The 15,709-nt window shown below is 40.0% G+C and overlaps 1 protein-coding gene across 1 annotated transcript in view; it reads right to left on the bottom strand.

The window, feature by feature from the left end:
* Positions 1-13,805, bottom strand: part of LOC111222777 (adrenodoxin-like) — a 21,258-nt gene extending 7,453 nt beyond the window's left edge. Inside the window, exon 1 of the mRNA XM_022746621.1 lies at positions 13,316-13,805. Coding sequence (XP_022602342.1) covers positions 13,316-13,449 — 134 coding nt within the window. The 5' untranslated portion in view covers positions 13,450-13,805. The remainder of the gene's footprint in view (positions 1-13,315) is intronic.
* Positions 13,806-15,709: the final 1,904 nt, after the last annotated feature.

Here is a 15,709-nt window from a genome sequence, read left to right as displayed (position 1 = left end):
CCGCCGGCGTCCTCCAGGAGTATTCTCGTAAATCTGGCGTGAGCCCAGTCTTCTTTAACGCGGTAACCAAAGCCATTTTCCAGCCGCAGAGAAGAGGCTGAAACACCAAACAGTGACCACTATCCGGAATCGACTGGGCAAAACGGACTCTTAATTTAGAGTTTAACACAGCGCGAAGAGAAACTCAAGAGATTGTTTGGCCTGTGAACTTTAGCCGAGCTAGCGAGCTAAGCTAGCTTGTTTAAGCCTGCAAGATGTCCAATCTGTCAGTGTCACGCTCATTGGCCCAAACCCGTTTACCTATGCAACTGCTTCGCGCGTTACAAATCCACACGTCTATTAGTTAATTGTCTTTGTGGTAATTCGTTAAAAACGCCAAGCAGGTAGATGCTATCGTCTACAACTACACTGCACAGGGTTGTTGGTCAATTCTAAAGTATAAGAGGTCCCCTTTGCGCATGTTCCTGGCAAGGAAAACTATGTACAAGTGGCATAATAAGACAACTTCCTGTCAGGAATTTTAAAAAAATAAAAAGCTTAAGCAAAAAACATTCTGCCAACCTTTTTCAGACACAAGCCAGGTCCAGACGGTTTTAAAATATATTAGATATATGTTTTTATTGAGATATCCCGAAAAGTGTCCACTATCGTAGTTCGATGCACATTGGTTTGATTCATATAAAAGTGTTTGCGTTACTTTTATTTTTGAAGGGCTACTTCTACCCAAGCTTCCTGCTGTGTGACCTTTGTTAACTATCGTTAGCTTTGCATACCGCTAACAGCGACGGCCCCGTGTTCTTCCACGTGCTTGCGCTAAGTTTGTTTGCAGTCAAGGGTGAGTTATATACGGCGTGGCGTGTGTGTGATTATACCGAGTTCAGCCGGCAGGGCGGAGTTAGAGCAATTTTCGCTATGCGAACATTCACTTAAGCAAGGTGCAAGCGCCCCGTTTGTGTGAACTGTGTTTTGTTGAAATCGAGGAAACTCCAAATTGTTGCCCCAATAAAGGTCAAAACCCTTCCACATTTTTGGACCTCCACACTCCCCTCCTCTGCCAAGCGAACATTAGAAAAAAAATAAAGCACCTGCCACACAACACACACCACACAACCCATGAACTTCTCACACTATGACTTAATCATTGATAGGAACACCACTTTTGAATCACTCCTAAAAAAGTCACAAATACATAACAATCTATGTCTCATTATTCAATCTAAACTTTATATTAAATAAGATGTACTTTGATTTTTGATGATTCCATGCGCTGACCTACTGCATCTTAAGACTTTAACATTGTAGATTTTTATCATTTTTAAAAAACCTGAGCAATCAAGGGCCTGACATTCCACTACACACCCTTGTCTTTAGGTCTACAGTAACTGATACATAGTGGTGTGATGGTACATGTGCACTAAATTCAGCCACCATTCAACAACATCAACACACTCCAACCCACCCCCAAAAACAACATTGCCAGCTCACCACTTCACTGTCACATTACCAACAGTTCATATCTCGTTTGTAATCTCTACATTTCCTGTCACGTCAAAATATTGATTGAGTTTTACCCATTGATTAAACCAAAGTGCCATTCACCTTCAATATATTTACCAAGACTGCGAACAGGATGTGTACAGGTATATAACGATGTCAAAGTAAAACTTGGCACTTTAGGTGTGCTGGTTACATCACAGGGTCAACTGGGCGTGCGCCTGCTGTCCATCATTCAGAATTGCATTCAAAACTTAATCAGGCAACACCCAAATGGGCACAAGTGCATTCAAATATCAGTGATCATTCTTGTGGAGATGAGATAATAAAATAATCCCATTTAAAGTTTATTATCAGGCGTCGGGTTTTACGACCAAGAAGTGACGATTAGTAAACAAAGTAGGCCCTTTCTTTTCCCGAGTTAGCTTCAGGTGCTTCGCGTCCTTGCTGTCTCAGTCGTAAGCCGCACACACAGACACACGCAGCAGAGAAGAAACCAACAGCTAATGTGATGATAGGTTCTGTTTTGTGCAGGACAGAAAAAGAGAAAAGTGAACAAAAAAAGAGGAAAAGAAAATTTATCTTTAAAACATATGTGGAAAAAAGTTGCTCTGTTCAATTTTTGCAGGATTGTTCAAGTTAGTTGCTGCTGTTCCTGAACGGTGTCAGGTAAGATCACCTCATCTCTGGTCATTGCGCAAAGTTCTGTTCATGACCACATGAACTAGTAACAGTAATAGACTAGTAGTCGTAATAAGTCTTAATCAATTAATATCGTTTAAAAGCATTTACTGGACTTATTGAATCTTAATTGGCAAATAATGTAATCAACCATTGCTCTCGGAAACTACGGAATAAAGGCTTTGGATCACAGAGATAATAAAAGAATATCTAATTGAAAACACAAATGAAATAAGCTTTTGGTTTTTCATATTCATTTTTACATTTAGCTCATTTTCTTTAACATCACAAAATCAACATCTCCTAAATTAAAATCTAATATAAATCAATTTCAAACTTAATTCTCTCCTTCCATATTACCTCATGATTTTACTTTTCTCCATCTCTAATTAGAGGCTTTTTCGACAGGAACACTGCGATTATTGGGAGAAACATGTCACTGGCTCCGTGGAAGAACGTCAGCCGAAATTAAACCAGAATTTGATGAAAAAAAGCTATTTCAAACATTGACTGATTCATTACCATATTTAATTGTGTTTGACATCATAGTTAACTGTTTCATATTTCCATGTTCATAATTAATTTTGGGTTTGTGTGGTTGTTGCCTTCGCAGCAAAAACTTTTTTGTAAACATATAATGTAACTCGAGCAATTGACCTCCCCTGTGGCTCTACAGAAATTAGACTTTGACCATCATTGATTTATTGCACTTAAAGAAAAGGCTGGGTCTTATGTATTAATTTCTGGAACAATAGTTAAATAATGATATAAAAAGGCTCAACAGTTATCTGTCAGCTGGTATGGGTATGCATGAGCATCTCTAACAACTGAATAAGGCAGGACGTGCAACCACAGCTGGAAGATTACATTCAGTTAAGGTGGCACGGAAACATAGATCATTAGGCAAATGGTGTTTAAAAACCTCACAGCAACAGCTAATTCCCAAAAATAAAACCGTACCTTTCACAGGCTCCGGGCGCTCCCAATCGCAGCCCCTAGAGGTTTGCAGGAGACATCTTCAAACTACCAGCTCCCTTATAACTGTTGCAGCCTTTTATTATTCAATTTATTAACTATGTTTCCAGACAGTAGATACATAAGACCCAGCTTTGCTCTCTTAACAGTGCAATTAAATCCAATGATGGTCAAAGTCTAATTTCTGTAGAGCCACACGGGAGGTCAATTGCTCTGATAACATTATTGTTTATCCACAGTTTTGCTGAAGCGCAACAACCCACAAAGCCCAAAATTGAATTATGACATGGAAATATGAAACAAGTAACTATGGACTTGTCAAACACAATTAATAGGTAATGAAATCAGTACAATGTTGATAGTTTTTTCTCAAATTCTGGTTTTATTCCTGACGTTTTTTTCCACGGAGCAGTGGAATGTTTCTCCAACAATAACCAGTGTTCTGTCGAAAAGCTCTAATTAGAGAGGAGAAAAAAGTTAAATATGAGGTAATTATGGAGGAGAGAATAAGTTTGGAAATTGATTATAATTAGATTTTTTTAGGAAATGTTGATTTTGTGAATGTTCAAAATGAGCTAAATGTAAAAAATGAATAATGAAACCAAAAGTATGTTTTCATTTTGGTCTTTCAAAGAATATTTTATTATCTCTGTGATCACAAGCTTTTATCTGTAGTTTCCACAACAATGGTTAATTCACATTATTTGCCAAGTTAAAGGCGATTCAAGTAAGTCCAGGTAAATGCTTAAACAGATATTAATGTTGATTAAGACTTATTACAGACTACTAGTTCTATTACTGTTACTAGTTCATGTGTTCAAATGAACAGAACTGCAATGACAGATGAGGTGATCTTACCTGACACCGTCAGGAACAGCAGCACTAACTTGAACATCCTGCAAAAATGACAAGAGCAACTTTTCACATATGTTTTAAAGATAATTTTCTCCTCTTTTTTTTGTTCACTTTCTCTTTTCTGTCTGCACAAACAGAACCTATCATCACATTAGCTGTTGGTTTCTCTCTGCTGCCGTGTGTCCCTGTGTGCCGCATTACCTGAGGACAGCAGTCGTACGATAGCACTCGGAGGCACACTCGTGATAAGAAGGGCTACTTGTTACTATCTCACTGTCTTGGTACGCTTCCAACACACTCTCGAACGCGCTGCAGATAATATACTGTTAAAGTTGGGATGTATTTATTTTAACTGCATCTCCCACAGACGATGTACTACACGATATGCCATACTCTTCGATGTGTACACTTTAGTAGTCTGCCTTGGGTTGCCAGCTGATACAGTTAGTGTGAACTGGCAATGTAAACTGATATAGACAGACTAGTGCCCACCATGTTGTTACGCGTGTTGATGTAAACAGGCAAACCTAAAGTCCAGTTTTCTTAATCGTTAATACTGTACATGGCATCCCTGTATTTCCAGGTCTTGTAAATGGATGAAAATCTTGAGGATGAAGTGGCACTTGGTAATATAATCAAGGAGTACTCAGATGATCCAATATTTGTGAACGTGACAGAAAAGTAGAGATTACAACAGATATTTGAACTGTTGGTAAATGTGACAGTGAAGGTCACTCAATGTGTTTTTGGGGGTGGGTTGGAGGTGTGTTGATGTAGTTTGATGGTTCTTGATAGTGCACATGTACCATCACCACTTGTATCAGTAGTAGACCTAAAGACAAAGGATGTAGGTGGGAATTCAGGGCCCTTGTTCTCAGCTTTTAAAATGATAAAAATCTACATGTTAAAGTCTTAAGATGCAGTAGTCACATTGGAATCATCAAAATCAAAGTACATCATTATTTAAATAAAGTTTAGATTGAAAATGAGACATAGCATTGGCTTATGTATTTGTGACTTTTAGAGTGATCAAAGTGTTCCCTATCATGATTTAAGTCATAGTGTGAAAGTTCCATGGTTGTGATGGTGTGCTTGTGTGGCAGGTTGCTTTGATTTTCTATGATTCCCCTTGCAGAGGAGGGAGTGTGCGAGTCCAAAAATGTGCGAAGGGTTTGACCTTATTGGGCAACAATTTGGAGTTTCTCGATTTCAAACACAGTCACACAACGGGCGCTTGCACTTGCTTAAGTGAATTGTTCCCATAGCGAAATTGCTCTAACTCCCCTCCGGGCTGAACCGGTATATTCAAAACGAGCGTATAAACTCACCCTTGACTGGCAAACAAACTTACGCAGCACGTCGGAAGACACGGGCCCGTTCCTGTTAGCGGGTATTCAAAGCTAACGATAGGTTAACAAGGCACACAGCAGGAAGCTTGGTAGAAAGAGCCTTCAAAATAAAAGTAACGCACAAACACTTTATAATGAATTCAAACCAATGTGCATCGAACTACGATAGTGACACTTTCGGGATATCTCATAAAAACATATATCTAATATATTTAAACCTCTGGACCGGCGTGGTGTTCCTGAAAAGTTGCAGAATGTTTTTTGCTTAAGCTTTTATTTTTTTAAATTTCCTGACAGGAAGTTCGTCTCTATTTATGCCCACTTGTACATAGTTTTTCCTTGCCAGGACATGCGCAAGGGACCTCTCATACTTTAGAATTGACCACAACCCTGTGCATGTTAGTTTGTAGACGATAATCTACCTGCTTGGCGTTTTTAACGAATTAACCACAAGACAATTAACTAATAGACGTGTGATTGTAACCGCTAGCAGTTGCCATAGGTAACGGGTTATGCAATGAGCGTGACACTGACAGATTTGACATCTTGCAGCTTAAACAAGCTAGCTTAGCTCGCTAGCTCGGCTAGTTCAGGCAAACAACTCTTGAGTTTCTCTCCGCTGTGAAACTCTAAACTAAGAGTCCGTTTTGCCAGTCGATCGGGATAGTGTCCACTGTTTGTGTTTCAGCCTCTTCTCTGCGCTGGAAATGGCTTTGGTAACCGCGTTAAGAAGACTGGCTCACGCCAGATTACGAGAATACTCTGGAGGACGCAGCAGTGACTTCGGGTGCCTGGCGGACGGGTCAGCGGATGTTTCAGCACCGCACGCAGCCTTTGAGGGTTGGTAACTTTACTTGGAGGAATTCACACGATTTCAGGGCAAAGTTTGAACTTAGCCTGGACATAATAACGTGACCTTTTATCAGAAGGACGACACCGTCTACAAATCAGACAGAACACGAGTGACGACATTTCCCTGTCTGTCTGTTTGCAAATGACAATTAGTTGTTATCTGGCCTTTAGCTGTGTTTCCGCCGTTAAGGAGGCAGAGAAGTAGATCTCATTTCATTTATTGTTCAAAACTGTTTGTTTTAGTTGTTAAATTATAGCATAGAAAAACAACTCCTGGTACATATTGACATCATTTTGTTGTAGATTGGTTACTCTTCTTCTTCTTCTTCTCTTCTTTCTTCTTTCTTCTTGAAGTATTAGTAGTAGTGTGTTTTTGTGCTGTAGACAAAACCACTTCTTTTTTATTATTTTTTGTCCCGTTTTACAAACATTTACCCAGATTTTTGTATTAAACCTCCTAGTTTAATGTTTACATAAATTGAAGTTGCATTGAAGGCTTCTGCAAGCCTTTCACAGTGTAAACAGATCAGTGTTTTAAACATGAGAGTGAACAATATTATTCAGTCACTTAATCAAGAAAACTATGCCAATAATGTCGTGAGTCATTGTTTGGGCACTTATTTAAATGAACTAAAAATTACTTAGAGGAATAACGGTAAGTTTCAGACAGACAAGTTGATCAGATCTTGGCTTCAGGTGTTTAATGAAATGTGTGTGGTGTGTGTGTGTTTGTGGTGGGTGTGTGTGTTGTGTGTAGTGTGTGTGTGTGTGTGTGTGTGTGTGTGTGATGTGTGTCTGCGCGTGCGTGCGTGTGCGTGGCATGCAGCAGAATGTCAGTCTGTTAGTGTTTACACTGTTAGATTAAGCTGCTTTGAATCTACAAGGAGGCAAAGGCTGCTCATGTCCGTTAAGCTGAAGTCATCCATCTTTCTGTCCAGGTACAAGGCCTGGACCAAGGTTGGGTTCTCAGGGCCAAAACAACTTGTTGAATTGCATATAATATAATAATAATAATGGATGGACTAGCCGTTCAGGTTGAAGGTTTCATTTGCGAGTGTCTGTCCTTAAACTGGCTGACACTTTCCCCTCTGTGCTCACTCACATAGGCATTGCTGGCCCTGACCCTGCCATAAGTATTATTGTCAAAAATCCACTCAGGTGATCAGAGTTTAATGCAGTAATCACCAAAGACTTTGTTTGTTATTGTCTTAACAGGTCATGTAGTCATAGTGCAGCAGAGCGGGTATGGAGAGTAGAGTCTGATGACTGGTAGTTTTTAGTGAAGCAGATTACACAGGGTTTTCACTGATGTGAAGTTTCCAAAGGTTTTCTGCAAATTTTACAATAGTGGTCCCTTAAAAGGAATAGTGTTTACTGTTAACATAAAAGATAGCTAATAAGGAGAAATATGATTTGATTTATTATTATTTATTTATAAAGTTGGCATCTTTATTTGATTGTAATGGATGCTAACAGTCATGACATAATTTTGACTTCTAGTTAAACCTCTTGAATTATTTTATAACACCAGTGTTATGCTTTACTATACCATGATATTTTTATGCCTTACTAATATACTATGGTTTTGTTTGTTTTTTTGACATTTTTATGCCTTATATTATTTAATTATTTCACTTTTTTTTTTGCTTTGCTATACTGTGGTGTTTTTATACCATACTATAGCATTTATAGGCCTTACTACACTGTTTGTGCCTCACTATAGGTATGTTTTCACAGCCAGCCTGGCTTCAATGGCTGGAGAGACAACAAGAGATGGCAAGCAGCTTTAAAAGAATTTATTTACAAACAAGGAAAAGATATAGGATGACAAATAACTGATGATATACAATAGAACAAAAAAAAAAAGTTGCCCGTCAGGTCTGCCAGGAGCCGGGAGCGATGATGAAGACAGCCAGAGAGAGATAGCTTTAGATGTCAGAGAGCCCGGGCTGAAAGGGGGAAGACTTTATGCAGCCACACAAGGCTCAGGTGTAGCACATCAGGCTGATCCCTGCATCCTGCACCTGAAAGGAAATCAGCAAAAACAAACAGGGACAATGAGTGTCCTGATGGAGGGGTCTACATTGTGACCTGTTTTCATCTTTTTATCCCTTAATATACTTTGCTATTTTTCTTTTTTTGCCTGTCGTTGTTCTCACTTTCTAGGCTTTAATATACTATGTGGATTTGTCCCTTTTTTGTGTCACACTATACTATGTTGTTCTCATTTTTTAGACTTTAATATACTATGCTGTTTTTTCACTTTCTTTGTCATACTGATAATGTGCTGGTTTTTTTCATTTTTTTTATCCAAACTATACTGTGGCTTTTAATGAATTTTTAGGCCTTACTATATGTCTGTTTGACCAACTAGCTGACAACAACAAAATGGAGCCACAACTTCCAAATGATTTATTTAAGAAATGGAAACGAGCTGTGGTTGGACAAACAAATAACTGCAATACAATGAGCAAAAGAAAAGAAAAGGCCACAACTGCCATCAGGTCTGCAAGTTGCACAGGAGCGACAATGAAGAAAGCAGCGAGGTCAGAGAGACCAAGATTTAAAGAGGGAAGACTGGGCTGAGGTGTAGCTCAGGTGTTAGCACAGGTGTAGTGCATCAGGCTGATCCCTGCATCCAGCACCTGAAAGGAAAGCAACAAAGACAAACATGGATCCCTAGAGCCCCGGGGGAGGGGTCGTCACATGTCATTTTTAGCATTTTAGCAGATTTTGACGCCTTACTACACTGTGACCTTTAGATATTTTGTTTCGACTTGTTTGCCTGAAAAATACTATGACATCTCTTCTAAGCCAGTTGACCGCTTGAGAGCAATGAACTTACGTTGAAAAGGGGCAGAGGCGTCCCCGGGGCGTCCCCTGCTGTTGGGGACTCGCGTTCAGGTAGACTCGCAGGTCTTTACTCCCGCTTTGGTTCTTCACTCACGGAGGTCTTGACACAGGGGCCGACACGTGAGGCTGACCGCCTGGGCTGACGCTCCAGCGGTGCACTGCTGCTCAAGTACCAACTCGGCTGATTGCTGCCCCCCTGCCCACGGCCAATCGCGGCTCAGCACCCGAGCCCTTCACATGTGCGCCTCAATTGATGCTCCTGATTTGGACACGGAACTTGCTCCTCCCTTCCCTCTCCGCATGTTCTCACTGCAAGGAACGACAAACACAAAATAAACACTTTGCAAACATCAGCTGCACAAATGTCCCTCCTTCCCTCAAAATGAATCTGTTGTTCCCCTTGGACACTGCAACCCACCAAACCTTGCCTCTCCACACAACCACATTGCCTATGCACCAGGGAAAACAAACTACAAACGATCGAGCAGAAATGAATTTCCTTAATACATCAGCATTCATGTCACCAATCTACAGCTGGAGCGTCAGCCCAGCGTCAGCCCACGTGTCGCCCCCGTGTTCAGACCTCCGTGAGTGAAGACCGACGGGAGTAAAGACCTGCGAGTCAACCTGCGCGAGTCCACCGAGCAGGGGACGCCGGGGACGCCCTTGCGCCTTTTCACATGCAAGTAAGTCTCTCTTCTAACATTTCCTTCATTGTCACTGGCTTGGAACGCAAAGACTGAAGACTGAAGAGATGTCATAGTATTTTCAGGCCAAACAAGTCAAACAAAATATCTAAAGGTCACAGTGTAGTAAGGCGTCAAAATCTGCTAAATGCTAAAATGACATGTGACGACCCCTCCCCCGGGGCGCTAGGGATCCATGTTTGTCTTTGTTGCTTTCCTTTCAGGTGCTGGATGCAGGGATCAGCCTGATGCACTACACCTGTGCTAACACCTGAGCTACACCTCAGCCCAGTCTTCCCTCTTTAAATCTTGGCTCTCTGACCTCGCTGCTTTCTTCATTGTCGCTCCTGTGCAACTTGCAGACCTGATGGCAGTTGTGGCCTTTCTTTTCTTTTGCTCATTGTATTGCAGTTATTTGTTTGTCCACCCACAGCTCGTTTTCCATTTCTTAAATAAATCATTTGGAAGTTGTGGCTCCCATTTTGTTGTTGTCCAGCTAGTTGGTGAAACAGACATATAGTGAGGCCTAAAAACTCATTAAAAGCCACAGTATAGTTTGGTTAAAAAATAATGAAAAAACAGCATAGTATATTAAAGTCTAAAAAATGAGAACAACATAGTATAGTGTGACACAAAAAGGGGACAAATCCACATCGTATATTAAAGCATAAAGATGTCATTTAACGACAGGCAAAAAAAAAAGAAAAATAGCAAAGTATATTAAGGGATAAAAAGATGAAAAAGGTCACAATGTACGACCCCTCCATCAGGACACTCATTGTCCCTGTTTGTTTTTGCTGATTTCCTTTCAGGTGCAGGNGCCAAACAAGTCAAACAAAATATCTAAAGGTCACAGTGTAGTAAGGCGTCAAAATCTGCTAAATGCTAAAATGACATGTGACGACCCCTCCCCCGGGGCTCTAGGGATCCATGTTTGTCTTTGTTGCTTTCCTTTCAGGTGCTGGATGCAGGGATCAGCCTGATGCACTACACCTGTGCTAACACCTGAGCTACACCTCAGCCCAGTCTTCCCTCTTTAAATCTTGGCTCTCTGACCTCGCTGCTTTCTTCATTGTCGCTCCTGTGCAACTTGCAGACCTGATGGCAGTTGTGGCCTTTCTTTTCTTTTGCTCATTGTATTGCAGTTATTTGTTTGTCCACCCACAGCTCGTTTTCCATTTCTTAAATAAATCATTTGGAAGTTGTGGCTCCCATTTTGTTGTTGTCCAGCTAGTTGGTCAAACAGACATATAGTAAGGCCTAAAAATTCATTAAAAGCCACAGTATAGTTTGGATAAAAAAAATGAAAAAACCACACATTATAGTATGACAAAGAAAGTGAAAAAAACAGCATAGTATATTAAAGTCTAAAAAATGAGAACAACATAGTATAGTGTGACACAAAAAGGGACAAATCCACATAGTATATTAAAGCCTAGAAAGTGAGAACAACGACAGGCAAAAAAAGAAAAATAGCAAAGTATATTAAGGGATAAAAAGATGAAAAAGGTCACAATGTACGACCCCTCCATCAGGACACTCATTGTCCCTGTTTGTTTTTGCTGATTTCCTTTCAGGTGCAGGATGCAGGGATCAGCCTGATGTGCTACACCTGAGCCTTGTGTGGCTGCATAAAGTCTTCCCCCTTTCAGCCCGGGCTCTCTGACATCTAAAGCTATCTCTCTCTGGCTGTCTTCATCATCGCTCCCGGCTCCTGGCAGACCTGACAGCAGCTTTTTTTTTTGTTCATTGTATATCATCAGTTATTTGTCATCCTATATCTTTTTCCTTGTTGTAAATAAATTCTTTTAAAGCTGCTTGCCATCTCTTGTTGTCTCTCCAGCCATTGAGCCAGGCTGGCTGTGAAACATACTATAGTGAGGCACAAACAGTGCAGTAAGGCCTATAAATGCTATAGTATGGTATAAAAACACCACAGTATAGCAAAGCAAAAAAAAAAGTGAAATAACTAAATAATATAAGGCATAAAAATGTCAAAAAAACAAACAAACCATAGTATATAGTAAGGCATAAAAATATCATGGTATAGTAAAGCATAACACTGGTGTTATAAAATAATTCAAGAGGTTTAACTAGAAGTCAAAATTATGTCATGACTGTTAGCATCCATTACAATCAAATAAAGATGCCAACTTTATAAATAAATAATAATAAATCAACTATTTCTCCTTATTAGCTATCTTTTTGTAACAGTAAACACTATTCCTTTTAAGGGACCACTATTGTAAAATTCAGAAAAACCTTTGGAAAACTTCACATCAGTGAAAACCCTGTGTAATCTGCTTCACTAAAAACTACCAGTCATCAGACTCTACTCCATACCCGCTCTGCTGCACTACATGACCTGTTAAGACAATAACAAACAAAGTCTTGGTGATTACTGCATTAAACTCTGATCACCTGAGTGGATTTTTGACAATAATACTTATGGCAGGGTCAGGGCCAGCAATGCTCATGTGAGTGAGCACAGAGGGGAAAGTGTCAGCCAGTTTAAGGACAGACACTCGCAAATGAAACCTTCAACCTGAACGGCTAGTCATCCATTAGTATTATTATTATTATTATTATTATGCAATTCAACAAGTTGTTTGGCCCTGAGAACCCCAACCTTGGTCCAGGCCTTGTACCTGGACAGAAAGATGGATGACTTCAGCCTTACGGACATGAGCAGCCTTTGCCTCCTTGTAGATTCAAGCAGCTTAATCTAACAGTGTAACACTACAGACTGACATTCTGCTGCATGCATGCACACGCGCACGCACACACACACACACACACACACACACACACACACACACACACACACACACTTTCATAAACACCTGAAGCCAGATCTGATCAACTTGTCTGTCTGAACTTACCGTTATTCCTCTAAGTAATTTTTTAGTCATTTAATAAGTGCCCAAAACAATGACTCACACATTATTGGCATAGTTTTCTTGATTAGTGACTGAATAATATTGTTCACTCTCATGTTAAAACACTGATCTGTTTACACTGTGAAAGGCTGCAGAAGCCTTCAATGCAACTTCAATTTATGTAAACATTAAACTAGGAGGTTTAATACAAAATCTGGGTAAATGTTTGTAAAACGGGACAAAAAATAATTAAAAAGAAGTGGTTTTGTCTACAGCACAAAACACACTACTGTACACTACTACTAATACTTCAAGAAGAAGAAGAAGAAGAAGAAGAAGAAGAAGAAGAAGAAGAAGAAGAAGAAGAGTGAACCAACTACAACAAAATGATGTCAATATGTACCAGGAGTTGTTTTTCTATGCTATAATTTAACAACTAAACAAACAGTTGAACAATAAATGAAATGAGATCTACTTCTTAGCTCCTTAACGCGGAAACACAGCTAAGCCAGATAACAACTAATTGTCATTTGCAAACAGACAGGGAAATGTCGTCACTCGTGTTCTGTCTGATTTGTACCAGGTGTGTCCTTCTGATAAAAGGTCACATTTAATTATGCACGTTATTATGTCAGGCTAAGTTCAAACTTTGCCCTGAATCGTGTGAATTCCTCCAAGTAAAGTTACCAACCTCAAAGGCTGCGTGCCGGTGCTGAAACTCCGCTGACCCGTCCGCCAGGCACCCGAAGTCACTGCTGGCGTCCTCCAGGAGTATTCTCGTAATCTGGCGTGAGCCAGTCTTCTTAACGCGGTTACCAAAGCCATTTCCAGCGCAGAGAAGAGGCTGAAACACAAACAGTGACACTATCCGATCGACTGGGCAAACGGACTCTTAGTTTAGAGTTTCACAGCGGAGAGAAACTCAAGAGTTGTTTGCCTGAACTAGCCGAGCTAGCGAGCTAAGCTAGCTTGTTTAAGCTGCAAGATGTCAATCTGTCAGTGTCACGCTCATTGCATAACCCGTTACCTATGGCAACTGCTCGCGGTTACAAATCACACGTCTATTAGTTAATTGTCTTGTGGTAATTCGTTAAAAACGCCAAGCAGGTAGATGCTATCGTCTACAACTACACTGCACAGGGTTGTGGTCAATTCTAAAGTATGAGAGGTCCCTTGCGCATGTCCTGGCAAGGAAAACTATGTACAAGTGGGCATAATAAGACAACTTCCTGTCAGGAATTTAAAAAAATAAAAGCTTAAGCAAAAAACATTCTGCAACTTTTCAGACACCACGCGGTCCAGAGGTTTAAATATATTAGATATATGTTTTATGAGATATCCCGAAAGTGTCACTATCGTAGTTCGATGCACATTGGTTTGAATTCATATAAAGTGTTTGTGCGTTACTTTTATTTTGAAGGCTCTTCTACCAAGCTTCCTGCTGTGTGCTTGTTAACTATCGTTAGCTTGATACCGCTAACAGCGACGGCCCCGTGTCTTCCACGTGCTTGCGTAAGTTTGTTTGCCAGTCAAGGGTGAGTTTATACGCTCGTTTTGATATACCGGTTCAGCCGGCAGGGCGGAGTTAGAGCAATTTTCGCTATGGGAACATTCACTTAAGCAAGTGCAAGCGCCCCGTTGTGTGACTGTGTTTGAAATCGAGAAACTCCAAATTGTTGCCCAATAAAGGTCAAACCCTTCCACATTTTGGACCTCCACACTCCCCTCCTCTGCCAAGGGGAATCATAGAAAAAATAAAGCACCTGCCACACACACACACCACACAACCATGAACTTTCACACTATGACTTAATCATGATAGGAACACTTTGAATCACTCTAAAAAGTCACAACTACATAACAATCTATGTCTCATTATTCAATCTAAACTTTATTTAAATAATGATGTACTTTGATTTTGATGATTCCATGTGACCTACTGCATCTTAAGACTTTAACATGTAGATTTTTATCATTTTAAAAACTGAGAATCAAGGGCCCTGAATTCCCACCTACACCCTTGTCTTTAGGTCTACAGTACTGATACATAGTGGTGATGGTACATGTGCACTATCAGCACCATCAACAACATCAACACACTCCAACCCACCCCCCAAAAAACAACATTGAGTGACCTTCACTGTCACATTTACCAACAGTTCATATCTGTTGTAATCTCTACTTTCTGTCCACGTTCACAAATATTGATTGAGTTACCCTTGATTAAACCAAGTGCCATTCACCTTCAATATATTTACAAGACCTGGAAAACAGGATGTGTACAGTATAATAACGATGTCAAGGAAAACTGGCACTTTAGTGTGTTGCTGTTTACATCACAGGTCAACTGGGTGCGCTGCTGTCATATCAGAATTGCATTCAAAACTTAATCAGGCAACACCAAAGGGCAAAGTGCATCAAATATCAGTGATCATCTGTGGGAGATGCAGATTAATAAATAATCCCATTTAAAGTTATTATCAGGGTCGGGTTTTACGACCAAGACAGTGAGATAGTAACAAGTAGCCCTTTCTTTCCGAGTTGCTCAGTGCTCGTCGCTGCTGTCTCAGGTAAGCGGCACACAGGACACACGGCAGCAGAGAGAAACCAACAGCTAATGTGATGATAGGTTCTGTTTGTGCAGACAGAAAAAGAGAAAGTGAACAAAAAAAGAGGAGAAAATTATCTTAAAACATATGTGAAAAGTTGCTCTGTTCATTTTTGCAGGATGTTCAAGTTAGTGCTGCTGTTCCTGACGGTGTCAGGTAAGATCACCTCATCTGTCATTGCAGTTCTGTTCATTTGACACATGAACTAGTAACAGTAATAGAACTAGTAGTCGTAATAAGTCTTAATCAATTAATATCTGTTTAAGCATTTACTGGACTTATTGAATGCTTTAATTGGCAAATAATGTGAATCACCATTGTGTGGAAACTACAGAATAAAAGCTTGTGATCACAGAGATAATAAAATATCTATTGAAAACCAAATGAAAAATACTTTTGGTTTTCATATTCATTTTTACATTTAGCTCATTTTTAACATCACAAAATCAACATCTCCTAAATAAAATCTAATATAA

Source organism: Seriola dumerili, unplaced genomic scaffold (assembly GCF_002260705.1).
Source record: "Seriola dumerili isolate Sdu_G_001 unplaced genomic scaffold, Sdu_1.0 BDQW01000105.1, whole genome shotgun sequence".
Classification (NCBI taxonomy): Eukaryota; Metazoa; Chordata; class Actinopteri; order Carangiformes; family Carangidae; genus Seriola; species Seriola dumerili.
The sequence above is the reverse complement of the archived record's forward strand: the minus strand, read 5'-3'. Positions and strand labels throughout refer to the sequence as shown.